This window comes from Apteryx mantelli, chromosome 2 (assembly GCF_036417845.1).
Source record: "Apteryx mantelli isolate bAptMan1 chromosome 2, bAptMan1.hap1, whole genome shotgun sequence".
NCBI classification, from domain to species: domain Eukaryota; kingdom Metazoa; phylum Chordata; class Aves; order Apterygiformes; family Apterygidae; genus Apteryx; species Apteryx mantelli.
The window spans coordinates 110,555,703-110,577,352 of NC_089979.1; the positions used below are offsets into that span (position 1 = coordinate 110,555,703).

A 21,650-nucleotide genomic window follows, 5' to 3' on the forward strand; every position below is an offset into this window, starting at 1 on the left:
TTCCCAAAGCTAGCACCAATAATAGCAGATTCTCTCAATAAAACGGAGCCAAATCCTGCTGTACTACCCAGCTGTAAAGTGCAGCCACTCCATAGAGTTTTTGTGAGTTTAGGCCTTGATGCCACAGGCACCTGACTGCTCTCGCTAAACAGCGGGTGATCTGCTGTCTGGGACCAAAGTGCTTAGCACCTGGCTAGATTTGAGCTTTTATCCCCAGGCCATTAACTGACCGCAGCACCTTGTCTCTCAGACACCCCTAGGAGAAGTCTCAGCTGCTCACACCGGGCCTCACGCTCCCCTAACTTTGGCCTGATCATGGGGACAGAATACTCCATCCCATGGAGAAACTCTAGTACATATTATGTAGCAGGCATTTCTCCATATTGTTGATCTCATTGTAGCAAACACAGTTTAGAAGTACTCTAATTCCTGTTTTTTTCCCCTCTATCTTTCAGTAACAAAAGTCATCTGTGCCCAGCAGTGTTCTGGCCGGTGCAGGGGAAAGGTGCCCAGTGACTGCTGTCACAACCAGTGTGCTGCTGGGTGTACGGGACCTCGGGAAAGCGACTGTCTGGTAATGACACTACAACAGTTTGCTTAAAGCCATGGCCCAACAAGGCAGACTTTCAGCTGGATGCCCTGTAACCTTCTTTTATCTGAGAAGGCTGTCGAGAGATGCTAACCAGGAGAACCTCACGTTGCAATGGGAACAACCAGGGATTCCCCATGCGCTGTAGCGAGTGTGTGGTCAACAGTAGGGACGAGGACCAAATTTTACATCATTCTTAGCTGATCTTTACTAATTCTCCAGGTGGACACTCCTAACACATGCCAAATCGGCATTAGTGCCTTTGAAAGCCAAGAGAGCTCCAAGTGTCCACATGAGAAGTTATTGCAGAGCAGCTAAGTGTTTACTGTGGATCAGCTTCCCTGTGTGCACAGCTCCTGAGATCCTCAGCTGCTGTCAAGACTCAGTACTTTTCCATGCCCGCGCTGCTTTGCCATGCGTTCCTTATGCTCCTCAATAATAATCTTAGATTACTGAAACAAAAACTTGTAGAGGGAATTAAATATGATGGCTCTTCACCTTTTTTGCATTTCATTCAACTTTGAACATGAAATCAAGACTTCCCTTTCTGATTGTCACTTGCCCCAACAACACTGTTTTGGAGGATCCTGGTGCTGAGGCGGTGGAGTGGGGCGGAGCAAATGGAGGGTTTGGTTTTTTTAGGAAAAAATTCCATTGCTTTTGAGGGTTTTGGTACACACTGTGTTTTTAACTCCTCCCCACCTTTACACTATACTTCTTTCTGAATTAAGTGACATTTGAGTAATTGCCACAGAAACAGTACAGTTTGTGTTTTGTTGTTGCTATCTGCATTCCTGGCTGTATTCCTTATAAACTGCATAGCTAGAATGCTCTTACTGGCTCTCAGAAAAAACAGTTATTCTCTCTGATCTGGAAAGCCAGGGAAGAATAAAGGGAGAAACATAGAACAATTATTAATTTAATGCAGGATTAGGTTGGAAGAACCAACATGTCCTTCATAAATACCTGCTAAATTGTTCATTACCTTCAGCCAAATATAATGGTTTCAGTTTAATGCCTAGCCACAAATGTCAGTAATTGGCAGGAAAGAACTTGATTTATGTTATTAAAAAGCGGCTGGCCAAGAAAACTGCCATTTGTCTTGATCTGGTTACTGCTTGTAGGGGAAATTCTTCTTTCTGAGGCATGCAGATTCACCCCTGTTCCCATGTGAATCCCAGCAGCTCTCCTCCAGAGTGCCAAGGTTTCTTCTTCAGATCAAGAAAACCTCATGTTCGCTCTTTTTTCAAATATCAAAGTAGATTGCCCAACCTGATGCAACTTTCCACCTTCCAAGCACAAGGGACCAACCCTGCTAGTGCTCATGGTTTCCATTAGAGCTAAGTGTGAACCAAAGCAGCCAGTAAGAGTGTTTTTAAAGAGCTAATATAAAACCGTTGTAGGTTTTTTTTTAAATAGGAGATAGTTTAATGAACATGTATTGTTCAATGACAGGCATGTCGCAAGTTTCGGGATGATGCCACCTGCAAGGACACGTGTCCCCCATTAGTCCTCTATAACCCCACCACCTATCAGATGGATGTCAACCCTGACGGAAAATACAGCTTTGGAGCCACGTGCGTGAGGGAATGTCCTCGTAAGTTCATTTTGACTTGCAGCTGCTGGGGGAGATGGCGGGTTTGAGGGAGGTGGGCAAGGGAACTGTCTGTGTCATCTCCCTGCTTTACATCCAAGTGCAGGAGCACTTTCTTGATCTTCCCAGCTGCAGTGGAAACTGGGAACACATGACAAAAGAGAGAGAATGGCTGATAAAGAAGACAGCCTCTTAAAACTTTCTGCATTCATCACCTTCCCTGATTTTTAACAATTAAGTTTTGACTTTGAAAGATGTTCTCTTAATGGGGAGAAAAGCATCTTGTGAGAATTGGCAGAACAATGGCAAAACAAGCCATATAGGATCAATTCTCTGGATAATTAAAGCAGTATCAACTCTTAACTGGTTCTTAATGGGGACTCAGGAACTTACTGTTTTAAACAATCCCTCTCAGGTTTTATGATCATTGCCTCCCCCAGAGATGCTTGCTTTGTCTTTTATGCTATTCCACATTGATGGTCTTTTTCAACACCAAGACTTATATGTAAGAGAGAGTTCACCATATAGAACTGGTGTCCCTTTCTGAGCTTCACTGTTGCCCTTCTTGGGCCTTTGGCCTGGAAGAATGAGTAGCGATTAGGAATCAGAAAGTGCCAGGTATTGACCTGGATTATGGCAGCGCTGCATGGTCTGTTTTTGGCAATGTTGCTTTACCCTTTTGGTCAGTTCCCCTCTCGGTAAAATACTGAAAACAATGTACGTCTATCTACCTTCAAAGGATGTCATGAGAGTTAATAATTAATGCATGTGCTTTGCCTAAGTATTCCAAAAGGTCAAAAGCCTTTTTTTTCCTTCTAGCATTTAAGTGTCTGTGCAGCCCCCAGTGCATCCCCCTGATATTTCAATGCCCTTGTCATCCTTGTTTTTCCAGACAACTATGTGGTGACAGACCATGGCTCCTGCGTTCGCTCGTGTAATACTGATACTTATGAAGTGGAAGAAAATGGTGTTCGGAAGTGTAAAAAATGTGATGGATTATGCAGCAAAGGTATAAAAAGCATGGAATAAAATAGTAAGGCTTTGAACCAGAAGGTAATTTATTAGAAAAAATACAGGGAGTGCTCACCTTAATTTAGATCTCAACGTGCAAATTCAATATAAATATCCGTTGATAGTTTGGAGGTCAAGACAAGTAGTTTGATCAGGAATCCATGGCTCTGGAGCACGCTCTCAAACTGGGATACTCTGCAAGTGCACTAGGTAAACTCTGCTTCCTGTGGACGTAAGGCTTGCACATCAGCCTTCTCCTTAGTTTGTCCTTTCCAGGATCTCCTCAATGGGAATAAAATGAAAATGGAACAGAGAGAAGTGTGTGTGAAAGAGCCTGTGTGCTGAGGTGCTAGGATCAATGCTGCACAACTAGGCAAGCAGGAAGCATTTATCCTTTGGTGCTTTTGGATATGCAAAAGTAGACAAAAGATCTATGAAACTGATTTTACAGTGGTAGGTTTGACCATATGGGAATGCTTTCTGGACTAATATAATTTTTTTGTTTGTTCCCTCACATGTGATCATGCTTAACTCTTCTCCCCCTTGACTTCTGTGTTTCCATTTTACCAGTGTGCAATGGCATTGGAATCGGCGAGCTTAAAGGGATTCTTTCCATAAATGCCACAAACATCGACTCTTTCAAAAACTGTACTAAGATCAATGGGGACGTCAGTATTCTCCCAGTCGCGTTTCTAGGGTGAGTTGCCCGCTGATCTTTCAGCGTTAGAGGAGGGGGGCTAGGGAGAAGTTCAAGCTGACCCTTTCTTCTTCCAATTCCTCCTTCTGTTTGTTTCAGTGATGCCTTCACACAGACGCAACCTCTTGACCCTAAGAAACTGGATGTCTTCAAAACAGTCAAAGAAATATCAGGTCAGCAATATGTTTTAAGCATGAGATGTTATCTGATTTGTACTGCCAAAAACACCAAGGGAGACGAGGAAATTCTTTCAAGCTTGTAAAGAGAAGTGCGAGGAAATAGCTTCTGCCCCTGAGCTCATACGGGTCACTTTTCACAAAGGTGGTCAGTAGAGTTTCGCTAGCTTTATGCCCACATAACTCATCCTGGCCTCTTATCCAAGGTGTGTGGTTTTGCCAGACCATCCCTTCTGCTGAATTGTCAGCCCTAGTGAAGAGTAAAAGCAGAAAAGATACTCAGCCACCCAAGAAGTATGTGATGATGCAGAGGTGTGCCACTCTGGCTAAAAAAAACCAAGTGTGTTTCTATTTGTGGAAAACCTTTTAGCAGTTCCTTAGGGAAGCGTGATCAGTGGCTTGGTTCATCCTGGTAGAGACACCCTCTCCAGCCTGGAGAGCTGTTCCCTGGAATGAATGCAGGCTCTGAAAGAGTGAAGTGGTCAGCAGGGTGCTCGGCTTTGGTCTTGCACAAGCATCAATTAAAAGTAATTGTGTTCAGTCAAAGAAGTACATTCCATTATGAAAGCAGTGTAGTATCAGAGCTGGGCCCACAGACATGTTGCCAGTTCCCCTTTTCTTTCTTTCTTTCTCTCTTTTATCTCTCTGGCTACCTTAAGGGTAGCAATGTCTAACCTCAGAACTTCATCTAGCAGAATACAGTTTTCCAAATTCCTTTCCTCCACCTGAACGCCTCATCTGAGCAGGGAAATCTGCTTGTCTTAGCAGATACCCTCCGATCTGCTGTCTGTTCTGCTCTGTTTCTGTCTTCTGTTCGTTTCTTCTGTTCCCCGAAGGCAGCTCACAACGGGGACAGAGCAAGGCTTTTCTCATGCTGCAGTGAGACGCAGAGCCTCTCAGCCGGGATGGCTGCTGACAAGAGCAGGCACTGGTGGCTCAGTGTGGCAGGATGTGCAGCTCACTGACACACCATTCTCTTGCACTGCTGAGCCCTCATGGTGGGCTAAAAAGTAAACTGTTTACAAGGCAGTGTTTAAAAATATCTTCCTGCTCCCTAAAATGTCATGCTTCACTTTGAAATTCTCAGGAAGGCATATGGAAAGTACAAGTGGCTTCCGCCAGCTCAGGAGATGTTGGGGGCGAGAAGTTCCACTTCCAATACTGACTAAGTTTTCATTTTTATTTATGTTCTTCTTTTCTTCATTTCAGGATTTCTGTTGATTCAGGCCTGGCCTGATAATGCTACTGATCTCTATGCTTTTGAAAATCTGGAGATTATACGAGGCAGAACCAAGCAACAGTAAGTGAATCACGTGCCAGACTCAGTGCAAAAGAAACTGTTTAGAGCTGCATTTGTCTGAGCACACCAAGGTGCAAAGGTCTGTGAAACTCGGGTGTCACAAAAAAGTTGGGCTAAATTGGAACAATCCTGCTAGGAGTCAAGCACCTTTTTTGTGACAGTAGAGAATTTGCCCTAACAGGATCAAATCTGCACCTCTGTACTGCTTTTAGAGGCCTGCAATGAGCCTGTTCTCAGGACCAGGCTTTCCGCCACAAGCCTGTCGGCATGAGCAGCTCATTGGGGTCTGGGGCTTGAGGGTGCCAGGCAAGTTACTATGTGATCAGAAACACTTTGGTTTTTGAGGTAGCTGGGTAGTAGTAAAGGGAGACCACAGCTTCCAAGTGGTGTAGACACAGGCAGTGCATCCAGACCAGCCTTGGCTTACCTCTCAGAGGGAGATAGCTTTGTGGACCAGTGCAGAATAACTATTCTATTTGTAACTATTGTTATACAGCATTTACTTGATAGAAGGCACACGTGCTGCAAGATTTAGCTTAAAATTCCCATACAAAACCAGATATCAGTATTGCAGTTGTTTTACAACAGGTATGTCATGTACCACATCTTAAGCCTAGTGAACCAGATGATGCCTTGTTTGAACAAAGTTCAGTTCACAGCAACACACATAGGCCTTTGAAAACCAAAAGAAAAACGCACTGAGTAAAGCCCTGTTTAATCATTCTTTTTCTTCTGTGTGTTTTCTTTTTGTCCGTATCCATTTTAGTGGCCAATACTCCCTTGCAGTTGTTAATTTGAAAATACAGTCCTTAGGGCTGCGCTCCCTTAAGGAAATCAGTGATGGAGATGTTGCCATTATGAAGAACAAGAACCTCTGCTACGCAGACACGATGAACTGGCGTAATCTGTTTGCAACTCAGAGTCAGAAAACAAAAATTATACAGAACAGAAATAAAAATGACTGTGGTAAGTCAATGATGTCCTCCTGTCCTACTTGGAATCTCGTGCTAAAACACAAAAGTAATTTAAGCGCGACATTTTTCTCTCCATTCCCAATTTCAAAGTCTGTTGAAGCTCATGTTCACTCATGCTGCTGTTGACTGCAGTCACTCCTGGGCCAAAATCTAATTATTTCTCTTTGCAGAATGTGAATTTGTTATATTTTGGAAAGAAATCTCTTTTGGTCCTGATTTAGCCTGATTATGTGGCTGTTAGGCAGCCACAGAGGAGCTCATTTTCATTTTGAAAAGTCAGAAGTTGCTTTTAATTTCAGGTTTTGGAAATTAAGGGAAGCATGATTATTCCTCTTCTGTACTGTCAGGATCATTAATGTCTGCTTTCGAATAATTTGGAAAAATTGGCTCTCAAAATGGAGTGCTGCAGTACTGTATTTGCTCTCTCCTGCTTTGAAGTTCATGGCTTTTTTTTTTTTTTTTTTTTAATCTCTTTTTCTCTTAGCTGCTGCTAAGCATGTTTGTGACCCCTTGTGCTCGGATATAGGCTGTTGGGGCCCAGGGCCCTTCCACTGCTTCTCCTGCAGGTTTTTTGGCCGCCAGAAGGAGTGTGTGAAAGAGTGCAATATCCTGCAAGGGTAAGGCGTCTGGGGGTTTCAGTGGTGATATTTCAATTTTGTTTTTGAGAACTTCGGTGGTTAGCAAGAAAGCAAAAACTGGGGCTCTGGTTGCGTTGGACTTCACCAGCACTGCAAATAAGTTAGTTTGAGCACAGCACCTAAACAGGGAAAAGCTGGGAGCTGGGTGGCGAGGCTGCCCTGTCCAGCGTTGCTGGGGAGCCTGCTCCCGCCAGAGCAGCTGACACAAGGAAATCCCCTCAAGCCTGCCAGGGGACGAGCTGGAGGCCCGAGGAAGCTAAGCATTACATTTCCTTCCCCTAAGAAATAAAGGAGCTTTTAAAGCCCCTTTGAAAATCCGAGCTATGCCTGTCATGCTAAGCCCATTGGGCGAGAGTTTGAGCTAGCTGCAATCACAGGGAGCTTGGTTCCCCCTCGAGCCAGGGATTCGCCCCTCAGGAGACGCCCTGGCTGCCAAGGGACTCTTCCGCCTGCTCAAAATTACACGCAAGCGATTTGCTGCATTGCAGCCCATGTTTCGGGAGGTCAGAGTCTGCCCCGGGGTGCTCTGGAGAGGCTCCTGTTGAAACTGCAGGCAGCTCCTGACAAAAGTCCCGGGCAGAGCTTTGCAATTTGCAAAGCTGTAGTCAAGGGAAAATTAACCTTAATATGAAGAGCACTTGGAGCAATAATTTCAGGCAAAATTATTGCTTCAGCTTCACTCAGGATAAGCAAAACATCTTGATGCCTCTCCGTCAGCGCTATGAATGTGGTTTCCCTCAGCACAACAGGTGGTATAGGAAGGAAAGGAAAGGCTAGCACCAAAAATTATGCTGATTTTCAGCAATGTGCATTAAACACAAAAGGTTTTCCCATCCACAGATTTATTGGTGCCAATTTTTGTCTTTATTTTGTTACTAAATCTTTCAAAGTTGGACTTTTAAAAATCGTTAGTATTATGAAAGTAATTGACAGTGTGCTGATGCCCGTGATGTTTGTATTTGTCTAGCAACTTGCAGTTCAGCAGCTGTCTTTTTTGTAAGTGAATTCCCTCCAGCAGTTATTACGACCTGAAGGGCAGATCTGGGCATTTTTTGTGTCAAATGATGGGTAGGTTTAGTTTAATTAATAACACTATCACTTGAAGTGGAACAGCTTTATTGCTATTGAAACCATCTGCTCCCAACTTTCATATTTTAATGATTCATTGTGTCTTGTAGGGAGGGCATGAATTTAATTATCAGTGCATTTCTGTTTAACTTTCCTAATTATTGTTTGGAGCCTTGGAATCACTTGAACTGTTTTTGCTGCTCTCTTTGCATCCCTACCATTTAAAAGCTTTTGGAAATCTTTGAGGATATTCTCTGTCGTTAGGTTAAAATGGAAAGTAAACTAATTTTTAGTGTTCAATCTGGAGTGCCATGTGTTCCCCTGTCACCAAATTTCCCATACTGCTGCCTCCCCCTTGCTGTGCCAATGTGCTGCGACTAGCCAGGACCTTCTCCCAGTATAGTTAAACTGAAAAAGTCAAAAGAAGGAGGGTAGAGACGTTAGAGACTGACAAAATTTATCACTCGCTCATCAGCATTTTGCCAGCTTTTTTTTTTTATTGTTTCCGTTTTTTATTTTCCAGGGAGCCCCGGGAGTTCGAAAGGGACTCGAAATGTGTCCCGTGTCACCCAGAGTGCCTGGTGCAAAACTCCACCATCTACAATGCCACCTGCACTGGACCTGTAAGAGCAGATCTGCCTTAGCAAACCTCTACACGCAGGCAAATTAGACTGTAACATGCATTTCCCATGTTGAGATCCTGCACATGCCATGAAGAGGGCTGGTACTTTAAAACAAGTCCAGGACGAGGCTGAGATGGGGGACTTAGAGGGCAAGGTCTGGGGACAGGGACAGGGGACAAAAACAGGAAAGGGGTCTTCAAGGTAATTTCTCTTTCGTGTCACCCATCATACACATAATCCACACTGCCTCTCAGCCACAGGCATTGCAGGGCCTTTCCTGGTTATGTCTTTTTACAGCAAAGTTTAAGGATTATATGTAGGTGAAAATATGGGAATTTGGTGACCATTATAGGAATGTGTAGTTACCAAACAGCCAAATTAGTATGAACAAATTGAACTTCCTTATTCAGAGGGAGAAGAATAATTGTTAAAAACAGTGGATCAATACAGTAGCTTTTCCATTTTGAAAAACACAGGACAAAGTTGTGATCAAAAACAGGTGTTTACTGGAAAACATTCAGGAAGCAGTTTTTACATTCCCTCCTCTAACTAGGTTAAAGTAAATACCTATATTATAGTAATTGCAAGTATAAGTTGTGTCTGGAAAGTCAATCAAAACAAAATGAATGTTTTTTTCAAAGTTGTTTACATTTTCCGGATTCACATAAAGCTCCTTCTACAAAAGTCAATACACTCTACTCTTGCCAGTCATCCAGAGTCATCTTCAATTTTGTTCCTCTTCCATTTTTAAAATGCTCCTTTATGAAATGTCTAGTTTGGCAAATGTGAGAAATAATTTCATTTGAATACTTGTTAGATCAAACTCACATCTTAATTTTAAAACTCTAATTCTCATGAATATCTGGAAGGGTGCCATACTATTCTACATCTGCAACTGAATTTGGTCCTTTACCTTTACGTGAGAGAATGCAAATGCACTTCAATGCAACTGCATCCTCTGTCTCGGAGAGCATTTTTTGATAATTGAAATCAAATCTCCTGTTTCTGTCACAGATTCTCTCCTCCCCTCTGTGCTGTTAGCCAAAATATTTAAACACCTCTTGCCTTCTTCTGCAGCCACTGCATGTTTGACTGTTGCCCTTCAGTCTGCAGAGTCACTGCTCAGTAATGTGAAGTATTTCCATCCTCCCTTCTAGCTCAGACCACCATGGCCTGAGGGCTGCTATTAACGTTATAAGCTCCTTCAGGCACTGACCATCTTCTCGTTCCATATTTGCTCAGCATCTAGTAATTAATCTATTATTGTGGCCCTTCAACATGACAATAATTAAAATAATCTTCACATAGCATGTCTCACTGTAGCCCTGCTGAAACCAGCACTGGATCTGGCCTGTTTGTTTTTCTGTAGTAGAATTTGATCCAGATTTGCTGCTTTCCCTGCTTCAAAATACTTAGGGCAATCTTAGTGCTGCTACGCTCTGAATAAAAAACAGCAGTTGAATGTCGAATACATTTAGATGTATCTTCTGAATTTCCTCTTGAATAGGCCAGTATACAGGTGTTACAAACAAGCTTTCTTTTTCTTGGCTTCTTTGCAGGGCCCAGACAATTGCATGAAATGTGCCCATTTCATAGATGGCCCTCACTGCGTGAAAACCTGCCCTGCGGGGGTGCTGGGGGAAAATGATACCCTCGTCTGGAAATACGCGGACGGAAACTCTGTTTGTCAGCTCTGCCATCCAAACTGTACCCGCGGGTGAGTAAGATATTTGTCTAAACAGAAGAAGAAGGAAAAAAGAAAGAAGAATAGCTTATTACTCCTCTTGAGCTCTTTCCCTTCCTGACAGTCCTGTTTCAAAACACCACCAACAAAAACCAGCAGGAAGTGAACGAGGTCAGGAATATGCAGGTAATGTAAGCAAAGTGCAGCTGACTTTGTAAATAGGAAAAGTTCAGTGGCACTTCTTCTTTGCACAGAAGGCAAAAAAAAACTGGAAAAATGTTTTAGGGGATTTAAAACAGGTTTGTTTTTTTTTTATTTAAAAAAGAAACTTTCTGGAATTTTACAAAACTCACCTGCTAGTGATGCACTGCTCTTTTTTTTCCACCCGGCTGGGTGCTCAGCCCTGGGTTTTGGAGAGGGACGGTGGTGACATCTGGTGGAGGCTGAGCTCCGGGGGCCTGCACCGTAGGGTGCGTTTCTCCCTCTCCATCAACATGGATGGAGCAGTGTGAATGGCTGCTCCCATTTTCCTCTGCAACTTGAATTTTTCAGGAGGGAAGTCCCAGTGGAGTGCCTCAGGCATATACAGCGATTTTCTGCTCTCTTTCCATATGCTAGCACCAGGTCTGAGTTTAAAGCCTTGCCTGCCTTAAATATGAATTTAATCACTGGGAATCACAGCAAACCCAATCCAGTTCCCTGTATGAGCTGTTTTAAGCCTTTGTCTTTATTTGGGGGCATGGTGAAACCACTGCCTATAATGAGCTGTGAATTTAACTATATTTTACCTAAGTGACAATAGGTAACAGGGTTGCAGCTGTGTCCTCTCCTGGCTTCCTCCCTGCAAAGGACATGGGATGCACTGTAAGAAGTGGAGTTTGGGACCTGGTTGTTGGATGCTTTCAGAGCAAAAGACCCTTCTTTGGTGTCTTTTCCCTCGCAGGCCTCTTCCCTGTAGCCTGCAGGATCTGCCTGGTCCAAAATCCTTCTGCAGTATGCCTAGGAGAGAACTTGTAATGATTCCTCTCAGTCTAACCAGGCCAACCTTCATCCCATCATACATTCAGCTATTTCAGCTGCCAGGTCATTAAAATATAGAGAGCCCCCACCTTCATGGCCATAAAGGGCTAAAACAGCAAGCGACTTCGAGTTTTACCACCCAGGTGACCACAGACTGACTTTGTCATGTTCCTCAGCCATGGCATGGTAAATTCAGTGCTCAGTTTTTCAGATGGGAGCTGTAACACCAGTGTGGATTTGCCGTGATCTGCAGTGATTACCCTGTGTTTCCTCACCATCACAGGCAAGGCTTATCAATGCTTCCCGTCACACTTCTGTTAACGACTGATCTCAGCTGAAAAAGGATCTTAATAACTTTGATCTTTCTTAATGACCTCAGTGACTGTGATCATTAGTCCTTACTGATCCCAACTGGCCACAGTGAACCAATATCCTTCTTATAACTGGCCACATGAAAATGTGGCTGATTATTTGAGTAGCATAATCGGTAACCACATCTGAACAAGGCTTTCAACTGTGTGGCTGTGGTAGCAAGATCAAACGCTAAGCTCGAATACAGACTTGGAGAACATAATTTGCCAGACGTGAATGCAACTGCAAACTATGCAGTGGCTTTCTGTGCACAAGCGAGGCCTCAAAGCAGGACTGCAAATTGTTCCCGCTTGCCTACAGTGGGTGGGTGGACCGAGGGAGTCGGATGGATGGAGGGTAAGGAGAGATTATTGAAAATTAGGGTTACTGAACTTATGGCTCAGAGTATTTGACCCTATGTTATTAAGGTATAACGTAAAAAATGATATCTATTTCATCTCTGATGCAAAAGAATTGGACTAGATTTGCCATTGTTATTTATTTATATCATGAACATGCTGACTGGCCCTGTTCAAGCTGCTGCCAAAGTGTGGCAAAAGAAAGAGGCTGTACCCTTGAAGGGTTCAAGAGAGCTGGAGGAAGGTTGCATTACTATTTTTGTTTACCAATGGGACATTTAAGTGCAAGGGCATTGGTGGGTAGGGAGCCAGTGGCAGAGGCCTAATGTGGGAACAATCAGTCCAGGGCAGCGTTTTCCCCATGAAGGCCACCGATCAGTGCTGCCCACTAACTGCTGTTCACACCTTCCCCTTGTGCCGTGGGAACGCGATCGGTTCTAGCAGCAGTGGGTGGAAAACATCTGTCTCGCAAAGTTTTTACATCCTTAATAACCACAGTCTCAGCAATTTCTGCATGACAAGAAACAATTTTGTTATTGCTGTCCCTGTCCAATTTCATGTCTAGAGCCCATAAAATCTTATCAGCATGATTAAGTGTTCTGACTTCTGTACTCATGCAAGTAAGGGTTTCCAGGATCTGACCCTTTGTTACTTATTTGAAGAAGCTGCAAGTAAGCAGGACTTTTCTTCCCAACCAAGCTTTGTCACAAATTTCATTTTTTTACTTTAGGTGTGCTCACTTGTAGTGCATCACTTTCTTTATATTGCTGTTAAGAATCTCATCTAGTTTGGTTTTCTTTGCCAAGTCCCTAAGCTGTAGTTTGTTCAGCTTTCATTAGAAAACAGAAGGGAGGTAGCTGTCTTCTGTTCAGCCCAAATGACTCCTTCTCTCCCATTTCCCTTGTTACTCAGGATTTTTGTGCCCAAACTTCCTTTTAGTTTGTCTCTACTATGGCTGAGAAAATACACTCCATTTGAGAGAGATGTCCCAGAAGCCCTGGAATTACCCAGTTTATACCTCCAGCAACTAATGAAACACACTAGTTTGATTAATCTGCGCTGCGCTCAGTGGTTTGGTTTTCCCATGTTATTTTCCCAGAGCAGCAGAATTAAATTCAGTCATAGCCAGTGGGGCAGAATAGCAAGAAAGAGAGAAGGCATAACGGTAGTTAATAGTCCTGAGTCTCATGACTGACGCATCCTGCCTCCAGAGTCCATGTGAACCCTACATGTCTTGCCATCCTTCATGTTAAGTGCCACGGGATTTTAAGATGGGTGGAAGGAAGGCAAGGAGGTCTGAGAGGGAAGTCTGTGGCAGCATAGCACACATTCAATGCCTTCATCACATTTTGAAGGTTAATGAGAAAGAAAGGGCAGAGGAAAGTTCTCGTAAGGCTTTACAAAGCCTAGTGGTTTTCCATTTCTTTTATGGCTCTGAAGTAACTTAGGCTGTTATAGTCTGAGTCCCCTCTGAAAGGCCATAAATCATAGCAACCTGGCTGTATTACATCAAATTAGGAACTGTGGGTCGAGGAGAAAGTTGTAAAAATCTTGATGGATTTCAGAAATAAATAGCTGTGTCTACACTGAGACAAGTAATATTTACGCAGACAGATGAAATGCTGAGTTCAGGATGCAGTAGTTTCAGGGACTGTACACAGTGCTAATTTTCCAATAAGGGGATGGTAGAGAAATGCTTCAGAGACTGTGACTGCTATTAGATTCCATCTAATATATCCATAAGATCTTGAGGCAGTTTATAATACAAGGTCACATTTCTCATTTTAGTTTCTGTAAGCAAAAGAAGAAAAACGATACAGGAATGGAAAAAGCGATTGTTTAGATTCCATAAAACCTGGGTTACTTATGTTGGGTGTCATCCTAAAATTCCACATTAAGAAAGATGGTTATATTTAGTCTCAGATGGATATTTGTCATAGGCTTTGTTTCTTCTTTGACTTGCAAAATGAATCGGAAAATCACATAGGGTTTGAGAAGCACAGGCTGATCTATCATTTTCTTCCCAAACACCTTTTAACTTTATCCCACTAGGCTTCGTATTGATAGATTTATGTGGGAAATAATTTAAAAAAAAGGCACAGGTGAAAATCTATGCCTCTTCTTCTGCCTTCACTTTCTAATCTAGGAAAATGACGGGTTGATTATTCTTCAGACTATAGATACTATCCCCTTGGACAACTTTTTTGCTGTAGGAAGTACACAGAGGGTTTGCCATCATAAAGTGTCATGGCAGACCAGAATTTTTGGAAAGAGGTCATTAAAAGGACCACAGTCACATTCTGGATTGCTGTGAGCTCTTCTAAGTTAACATCTTAATTGGAAGAAGCTACACATGCTTTGCTGCATTAGTGTATAGAAGTTCACACAGAGGTGTGTTAGGATGTGGTCTTGGGTCCTAGATCAATTCTCTGTTAAATGCTCGAAGAGGGAGGCCTGTTGCAAAGTTAGATACATCTCCTGTGACCATGAGCAACCTTGTGGTTCTGCTGTACATGTGCAGGCTCTTTGTGCTTAGTTACTCAACTGAGCAAACAAAACAAACTGTAGGCAGAAAGAAAATGCTAACAAAGCTGGGCGCCCAGGATCCGGGAACCAGTATGCACAATGCTTCCAGCGCGCTGAGGACGCCAGGATGCACATTCTTGCATGGGAGCCCAGTGAACTCACAAGACCTTCCAGATGCTGGGTCTTGGAGCACTCTTTTGGCACAGAAACAAGGCAAATACACGAGGGAAGATCAGAGTAAGGAAAACAAACAAACAAAAAAAAGACAATTAAAATGAGTAGTAGCTTCCCCTCTTCCTCCCCCAGAGCTCATTCAAGTTGTGGGATAAAATCTCCAGCTCCACCTGCCATTTTGAAGTTTTTCTGGTTCCTCCTCTCGGCGAGAGGGAATTTGGAACACGTTTCCTGGCGCGGGCTCACTCCTTAGCCCCTGCTTGACCTCCTCTGGAGCTGCTTGGGAATGATGCATTTCCTTTAAGTCAGAGCAGGGAGCGGATACCACAAAGTGGACTTTTCTTCCTGCTCTGCTCTGCTTTTCAGAGGTGATGCAATCCCTTCTGTAATGCTCTCCTTCCTTGGTAGGCACCACAGAGACCACAATTCCCATGAAGACCATACATCTCACGGCCCAGCAGCACATGGGGAGTGCACGGTGTCTCTCGTGCCCGTTAGAACATCAAATACGCACAGTCACTATATTTTTATCTGTGTTGCTTTTTGCATCAGGCTGCCAAAATGAATTTAGGGCATTTTAAACTCAAGTGGAGGCTGAATGACTTACTAGAAGCATTCCTGGCTCCCTGGATAACCCTCATACTTCAGCATAAAGGCCACGACACGATTCAATCAAGTACCAGTAATATAAGCTCTTAGGTCCTGAATTCAAAATATCAGGGACACATACCAAAAGACTATAGCAAAAGGGAGGGCTATCAAATCCTATTTTCTGATGGGAGCATGTGTCTACTACTGAAGTTTTCTATTGCAATGGAAAGTCCAGAAATTGGAATCTTTTACTGAGCTGAGAAACAAGGATTATGCAGGACTATCTTCATGAATGCATTTCCACGTAGCTTCCTGCCCCTATATAGGGAATTACTTTCAAGGAGGGGTTACTTTTGTCTTCAGCTGCAGTCAGCCCTGAGCTTCTGTGCTGACACAAGTGTCTGCGCAGAGCAAGATCACTGGCTGCCCCACAGCTGTCCCTGTTGCCAATTACTTTGTGCAGCCTCAGGGTGTGAATGAACAGATCAGTTGTTCTGGAGCTGATGGATGGGACAGCGCTTGCAGAAACTGCAGATATATTTGAAAAAAGAAGTAGGGAATCCAGGGTTTGTTTGAACTTTGTGCCTCTGTGTCTTGCCTCCGTTCTACCACATCACAGAAAGATGTTTTAAAATACTCTTTTTTACTGAATGTGCAGCATAACAGCCTCTAGATAAAATGTTCTGGAACAAGATATTTTATAGCATGTATGATCATTATAAATAACTATGTTAAAACTTAGCCTGCTCTAAAACACATACTTTTCATCAGTAGCACTCTTCTTAGCTGGAATGATGGGAGTATGTATGCCAGAGCTAATGTGTGTGTAATATTTATTTGTTTTTACAGGTGCAAAGGACCCGGTCTTGAAGGCTGTCCAAACGGGTGAGTATTTCATCTGTTACAATTAATGATAGAGCTGGAAAGAATGCATGCATGTTTGCTTTTCTGTGCTGTTCACTGCAAGGCTAGGCCTAAAGCTAGGACTTCAGGTCTGCATAGGGAAGTGACAGATTAGTGCGGGCTCAGACGTATACAAATGACTAAAGAATTGAGAAATGCTCCTAATGGCAAAAGACTCCAAAAACTTACTCTGCATAGTTTGTCAAAAGGAAGGTTAAAGTGAGACCTGGGGTCTGTCATGGGAGAACAAAAGGGGGAGTGGGAAAAAGAAAGGATAATCGGCTAGAGGCAGAGTGAGAGATGTTCAGGATTGATATGGTTACCTGCATTACAGGAGACTCTTCCAGCCCTGCGATCTGTACATCTCCAGCCCTTCCTCCATGCATACATGTACATTCAGTCTTCACACTAGATCTTACTTTGCATCATTTAACCTTCATGACTTGCTCAAGATAATGCCACAAATGAACAGGGCTTCTCTGACTAAGAGGCAGGGATTCAACTTCTGGCCACCAAGTCATGCTATAACAAGACAAATTCAGCCTAGGCATACTATTAAAAAGTAACTTTTAATAGTAATTTCTGGGACAGCTTATAAAGAGTTGTGATGGATTCTCTAAGTACAAACCAAAAGACAACCTTGGAAAAAAGTTTTTTCGTTTCCATTTAAATTTGAAATGAACCAGGCACTAACAAACAAGCAGGCAGCAGCCTGTACTTGCAACATGGATAGTTCACACATTACCTGACCTCAGACACTTTGTACTAGGGGAGGAGGGTGGGTTATCTGAAGTACATTGTGACCCATGCATGCATCAGGGCCTCTCCACAATGATGAGATGTCAGCCTTGCTGATGGCTCCTGCATATGCCTTCTTGGTATCGGCTTCCTTTCCATGTGCTGCTTGTATCTGATGCTCTGCTTGGCAGGCATATAGAGGCATCATCGATTTGATGCCAGTGCACCCAGCAGGTTTGTCAGAGGAAGGAGAAAACCCTTCACAGTGTGAGAAGCCTCTGCTATGAGGATCAGCTCCAGTTGTGAGTCTGAGGGAAGAGTGAAGACTTGTAGGAGCAGATTATGCCCCAAACGTCAATACTGAGCATCAGAAGAAAAATCTTGAATTGAGGAAGGAAATAATAGGAGAAGATTTCAACATCCTCTCTCTCTGCATACCTGGATATATGAGCAGGCCCTTCTCTGCAATGCTCGGTTCCTGCCACTTGGCCACAGGAGCAGTTTTTAAAAAAAAGTAAAAGTGCCTTGATTTATTAAAGGGAACCTTATGAATATGGGGCTGTCACGCTGTAAAGGTTCAATGGTAACAACTGAGACAGTAACGTAATAAAAAATATGTCTATTTCCACATGCAAGCTCTTGGACTAGTAACATCAATTAAAATAATGCGATTACTAATTTAGAAAGGATAACGCAAAATCATCAGTTACTGCGCTGTTAATCGGAAGTGCTGCTTATCCGTACTTGGAAGCTTTCTTGTTCACTCTCCTATTGAGAGGACTCTCAGCCTCAAGGAGTTACCTTAACCCAGCGTCCCAGGAAAAGGGGAGGGGGGGGATGCGGTCCAGCCGGAGTCACGTTCCAACTCTCCTAGCTCCCAAGTCTCTTCTTATACGGCTGGGGCTCTGGGCAAACACTGCTTTTGCTGACCTCTGCGAGTTTCCCAATCACAGGACTGTTTGCTTGTCTGCTTGGAAGGACCCTGCTAGCGAGGCAAGACCACAACACCTCCGTATGGCTTCTCCCCTCCCTGTGGGTCCATGCAGATTCCCCAGCTTTATCAGATGGCAGAGTTCTTTAGTCCTGTTAGCTCTTCACTCGCTCATCAGGGGCAAAAGGGCAAACGCGGCAAAACAAACAGCACAAAACTGATAGGTGCAAAACTCTGTGCAGAAAGAGTATGCAGAGGAAGGAGGAGGTGGCTAAACAATGGAGGAGAAATCTCCAGTGCCAAGCACAGTAAAAGTCAGGGTGGACTCATATCAGTGCAGTTCTGAGAGACCCTGTTTTTTTCTTAAACACCCCCCCCCCAACAGTCCTTTGGATGAAGAACTCAAAAATACAGATACCTAGGGTTTTTTTTTAATCTTACACCTAAACATTTTTTCCCTGTCCACACCCTCTCTTGTCTTCCAGCTCCAAAATCCCGTCTATCGCAGCTGGTGTTGTTGGAGGTCTCCTGTGCCTCGTCGTGGTCAGCTTGGGCATCGGCCTGTACTTGCGGCGGCGCCACATTGTGAGAAAGCGGACCCTGCGCAGGCTGCTTCAGGAGAGGGAGGTGAGCGCTGCGATCACAGCCAAAACGCCCTGGCCAGCCTCTCGGAGTCAGCTGCTTTATTCAGGGCGATGCTTTCTGGCCTCCTTGCACCAGCAAATTAAGGCACCATGGATCTGCTTTGTAACTCAATAAGTCCTTGGGTTGGCTGACACAGGGTTTGTTGTGCTGGTCAGAAAAGACGCAGTTGTGCGCATAACACCTTCTCACTTAATCTTAAATCTAATCTCCATGGATATAATTTTCAAAAGCTTTAGAGGATTTGGAGGACTAAACCCCGATGAAAATCACTGAGATTGTCTACTCAGGGAAAAGACTAAGCCTTGAGGGTGAGGTATATTGTATTTGCTGTTCTGTACTACCTTGCTCTTTATATCCTCGGTATTGAATCATTTCTCACTCCAGACAAGCCTTTAGGCTGCTATGGCAACTTGGGAACTTTTGAGAATTTTACTCCCTTTTGCATCTGATTCTGATGAGAAAAATGAGAAAGGATAGCAATGAAAGGAGTGGAGGAAGTGTTTGTGCTTGTTTTTGTTTGTTTTTAACACCCCCATAAGGGTTACAAAGCCATCAAATTTAACCCTGCCTTTAGTTATCTCCTGCCACCGTGTTACACTTTGTAGTCCTACTGCTTGTTGAAGCTGGAGCTGAGCCGTGATGGTAGAAGTCTTTTTCATTACTACAGTAGGTGCAGCCCAGGCAGTGCTAACCTGAAAGTTTAATTAAAATCTGTCATTCCCCACATGCATCACTGTCCTGAACGCAGCACTCTCCTCCCTTTAGGCCACTGCAAAGTGAATGGTTCACCCTGTTGGGCGTGAGCGAGGTTTCTACACTGTTTTTCATTTTCTGTATGGTACAGGTTTCATGTGTGTTACAGAGTCACCCTCTGGGTACCTCACGTATGAAATGGCAAAATTCATTATCTTGGATCAAACCCATTCATTTATAATGAGTCCCTTCTCTTTCCAGTTCAGTTTTAGCAAATAACTAGCAAATTGTATTTAGCATTCCACTAAAAGCCCAGTTCCAGCTTCCTTCTGTGCTCACTGGCTTTGCAGAGTCGAGTGGTAAAAGCCTTCCAGCTGCCTTGCTTTTCAATACATTACCTAATAATATTACACCTTAGTGTATAGTTATAATAGCAAAGTTCAGTTTGCACTCAGCTCATATTGTACCCTTTGTACTCATCAAAATGAGGATATTTCATCACAACAGAAAGGTTGCTGGCACACTTGGATCAGATTGTATCTAGCCAAATATGGTCTTACTCAAAGGAAAGGTAAAAGAAAATGACTGAGGGAAAAAGCTGACTTAAATATCAAAAATGCCTTAAATGTCTGTATTTGGAGAGCATTAATGCTGTTTGCATTTGGTAAAATATTGCAAAAAAGCTTAGATCAAATTTTAAGAACATCGCTAGTCAATTTTAATGTTGCCTTTTGTATTGATGAAAGAATTGTGCTCAGAGTTTAAATTGCTGTTTGTAATCCCTGTTGTCTGGGAGAACCAAGTACCATGGGAATTTCGTCTAGTTAAACAAGAGCAAACCTGAAAGGTTGGAGGTGATCCCGGCATATTATTTAAAATATTTTTGTAATTTATTTGTAAGTTCAAAAAATTAATCTTATTTAGGATCTGTGGTAATTACACTGTTCTTCTTGGCATGGGTTTTAAGGCTTTGAAGTTTAAGTCTTATTTGAACAGTAGTAGTCCTTCATTTTCCTTCAAAATGCTGGTAGCCATGCCAGATTTCATTCTGTGTTCTATAAATGGGGAGGAATAGTATCACAGAGCTCGTTCTTGATTGATTTTACATCTGCAGTAACTCTACGGAGTGAAATTTGGAGTGACTCCAGATATTTATTGTTGTAAGTCAGGAGTGGAGCTGCCCTCACATAAACTTCATGTGGGATAAACTGCGCATTATTTAGAGCAAAGGTGTTACTTGCCTCCGCGCTGTGTGCTGCTTGCTTGCTTCCTGGACTGTATGTCCTTCTAAAGTCTTGTTCTGCTGTCTCCACCAGCTTGTCGAACCTCTGACACCCAGCGGGGAAGCACCAAACCAGGCTCATCTGAGAATTTTAAAGGAAACAGAATTTAGAAAGGTCAAAGTTTTAGGCTCTGGAGCTTTTGGCACTGTTTATAAGGTAAGATCACTGTGTTTCCTTTCCTCGCTTCTTCTTGCTCCCACATGCAGAAACCATCCAAGCAAAGCATGAACTGGTTGCTGAGAACACTGTTGTAAGTTTTTTTGTTAGCTCTCATAGTATGTGTATGTTGAACTGGTAGGAGGACTACTAAATCATCATTATTTGATGTATGAATCAGTATATGGTGATAAAATGGGAAGTTTTACATAAGATGTTATCAGAGCCATACTGCTGAGCCTGGGACAAAGATCTCTGTTTAAAAACTGCTGCAGCCAAAAATACCCTGTTGTGAATATTAGGAAAAAAAGAAATTGCACTCTGGTCAGCTCAGTGCTAAGCAATTTTTCTGCCTGGTTTAGGGTTTCTGTAGTCCTCGATCACTCTTCCTCAGTCAAACAAACTGATTCAGAAGTGTAGAAAAGAGTCTATACACTTTCATTTGTATAGTTCCACTGTTTGGGGGGGGGGAGGGGTTGATTTTTGTTTTTTTTTTCCTTTTCATTTCTTCTTGACCAGGTCCCATCTTTCTGTACTCCTCCTGTCCAACTTATGTGTTCCAGGCTTTTTTTTTCAATTATTGCCAGTGGTACCAAAATATAAACTGTAGATTCATGCATTTGTTTACAAAGCTCTACATTTTGGAGCAGGCTTCCAAATGTGTTCCAAAAAACAGCATGGGCACATTGACCTCTGAAAATGCACGCCTATGCTGCTAGGTACTTCAGCAGAGCCTCCTCATAGCACCACGTGCTTCCTCTGCCTCCTAACTGAGCACCAACGCAGCTGGACATAAACATACCTCTCACTGTATATGTTTAGGGCTGGAGCATTTGTACAGGAACATTGCCATCTCATTTCCTGTGAGAAAATCCCAATTCTTTTCATGCTGCAGTTTATAAATTGGAAGTGGCAAGGTTTTGCGC

At 43.1% G+C, this 21,650-nt stretch overlaps 1 protein-coding gene across 1 annotated transcript in view; it reads left to right on the top strand.

Moving 5' to 3' along the window:
* EGFR (epidermal growth factor receptor) overlaps window positions 1-21,650 on the top strand; it is a 161,539-nt gene that overhangs the window by 121,438 nt on the left and 18,451 nt on the right. Inside the window, exons 6-18 of the mRNA XM_067291209.1 lie at window positions 456-574; window positions 2,045-2,186; window positions 3,076-3,192; window positions 3,765-3,891; window positions 3,991-4,064; window positions 5,277-5,367; window positions 6,134-6,333; window positions 6,826-6,958; window positions 8,571-8,670; window positions 10,230-10,387; window positions 16,225-16,260; window positions 18,433-18,574; window positions 20,602-20,724. Coding sequence (XP_067147310.1) covers window positions 456-574; window positions 2,045-2,186; window positions 3,076-3,192; window positions 3,765-3,891; window positions 3,991-4,064; window positions 5,277-5,367; window positions 6,134-6,333; window positions 6,826-6,958; window positions 8,571-8,670; window positions 10,230-10,387; window positions 16,225-16,260; window positions 18,433-18,574; window positions 20,602-20,724 — 1,562 coding nt within the window. The remainder of the gene's footprint in view (window positions 1-455; window positions 575-2,044; window positions 2,187-3,075; window positions 3,193-3,764; window positions 3,892-3,990; window positions 4,065-5,276; window positions 5,368-6,133; window positions 6,334-6,825; window positions 6,959-8,570; window positions 8,671-10,229; window positions 10,388-16,224; window positions 16,261-18,432; window positions 18,575-20,601; window positions 20,725-21,650) is intronic.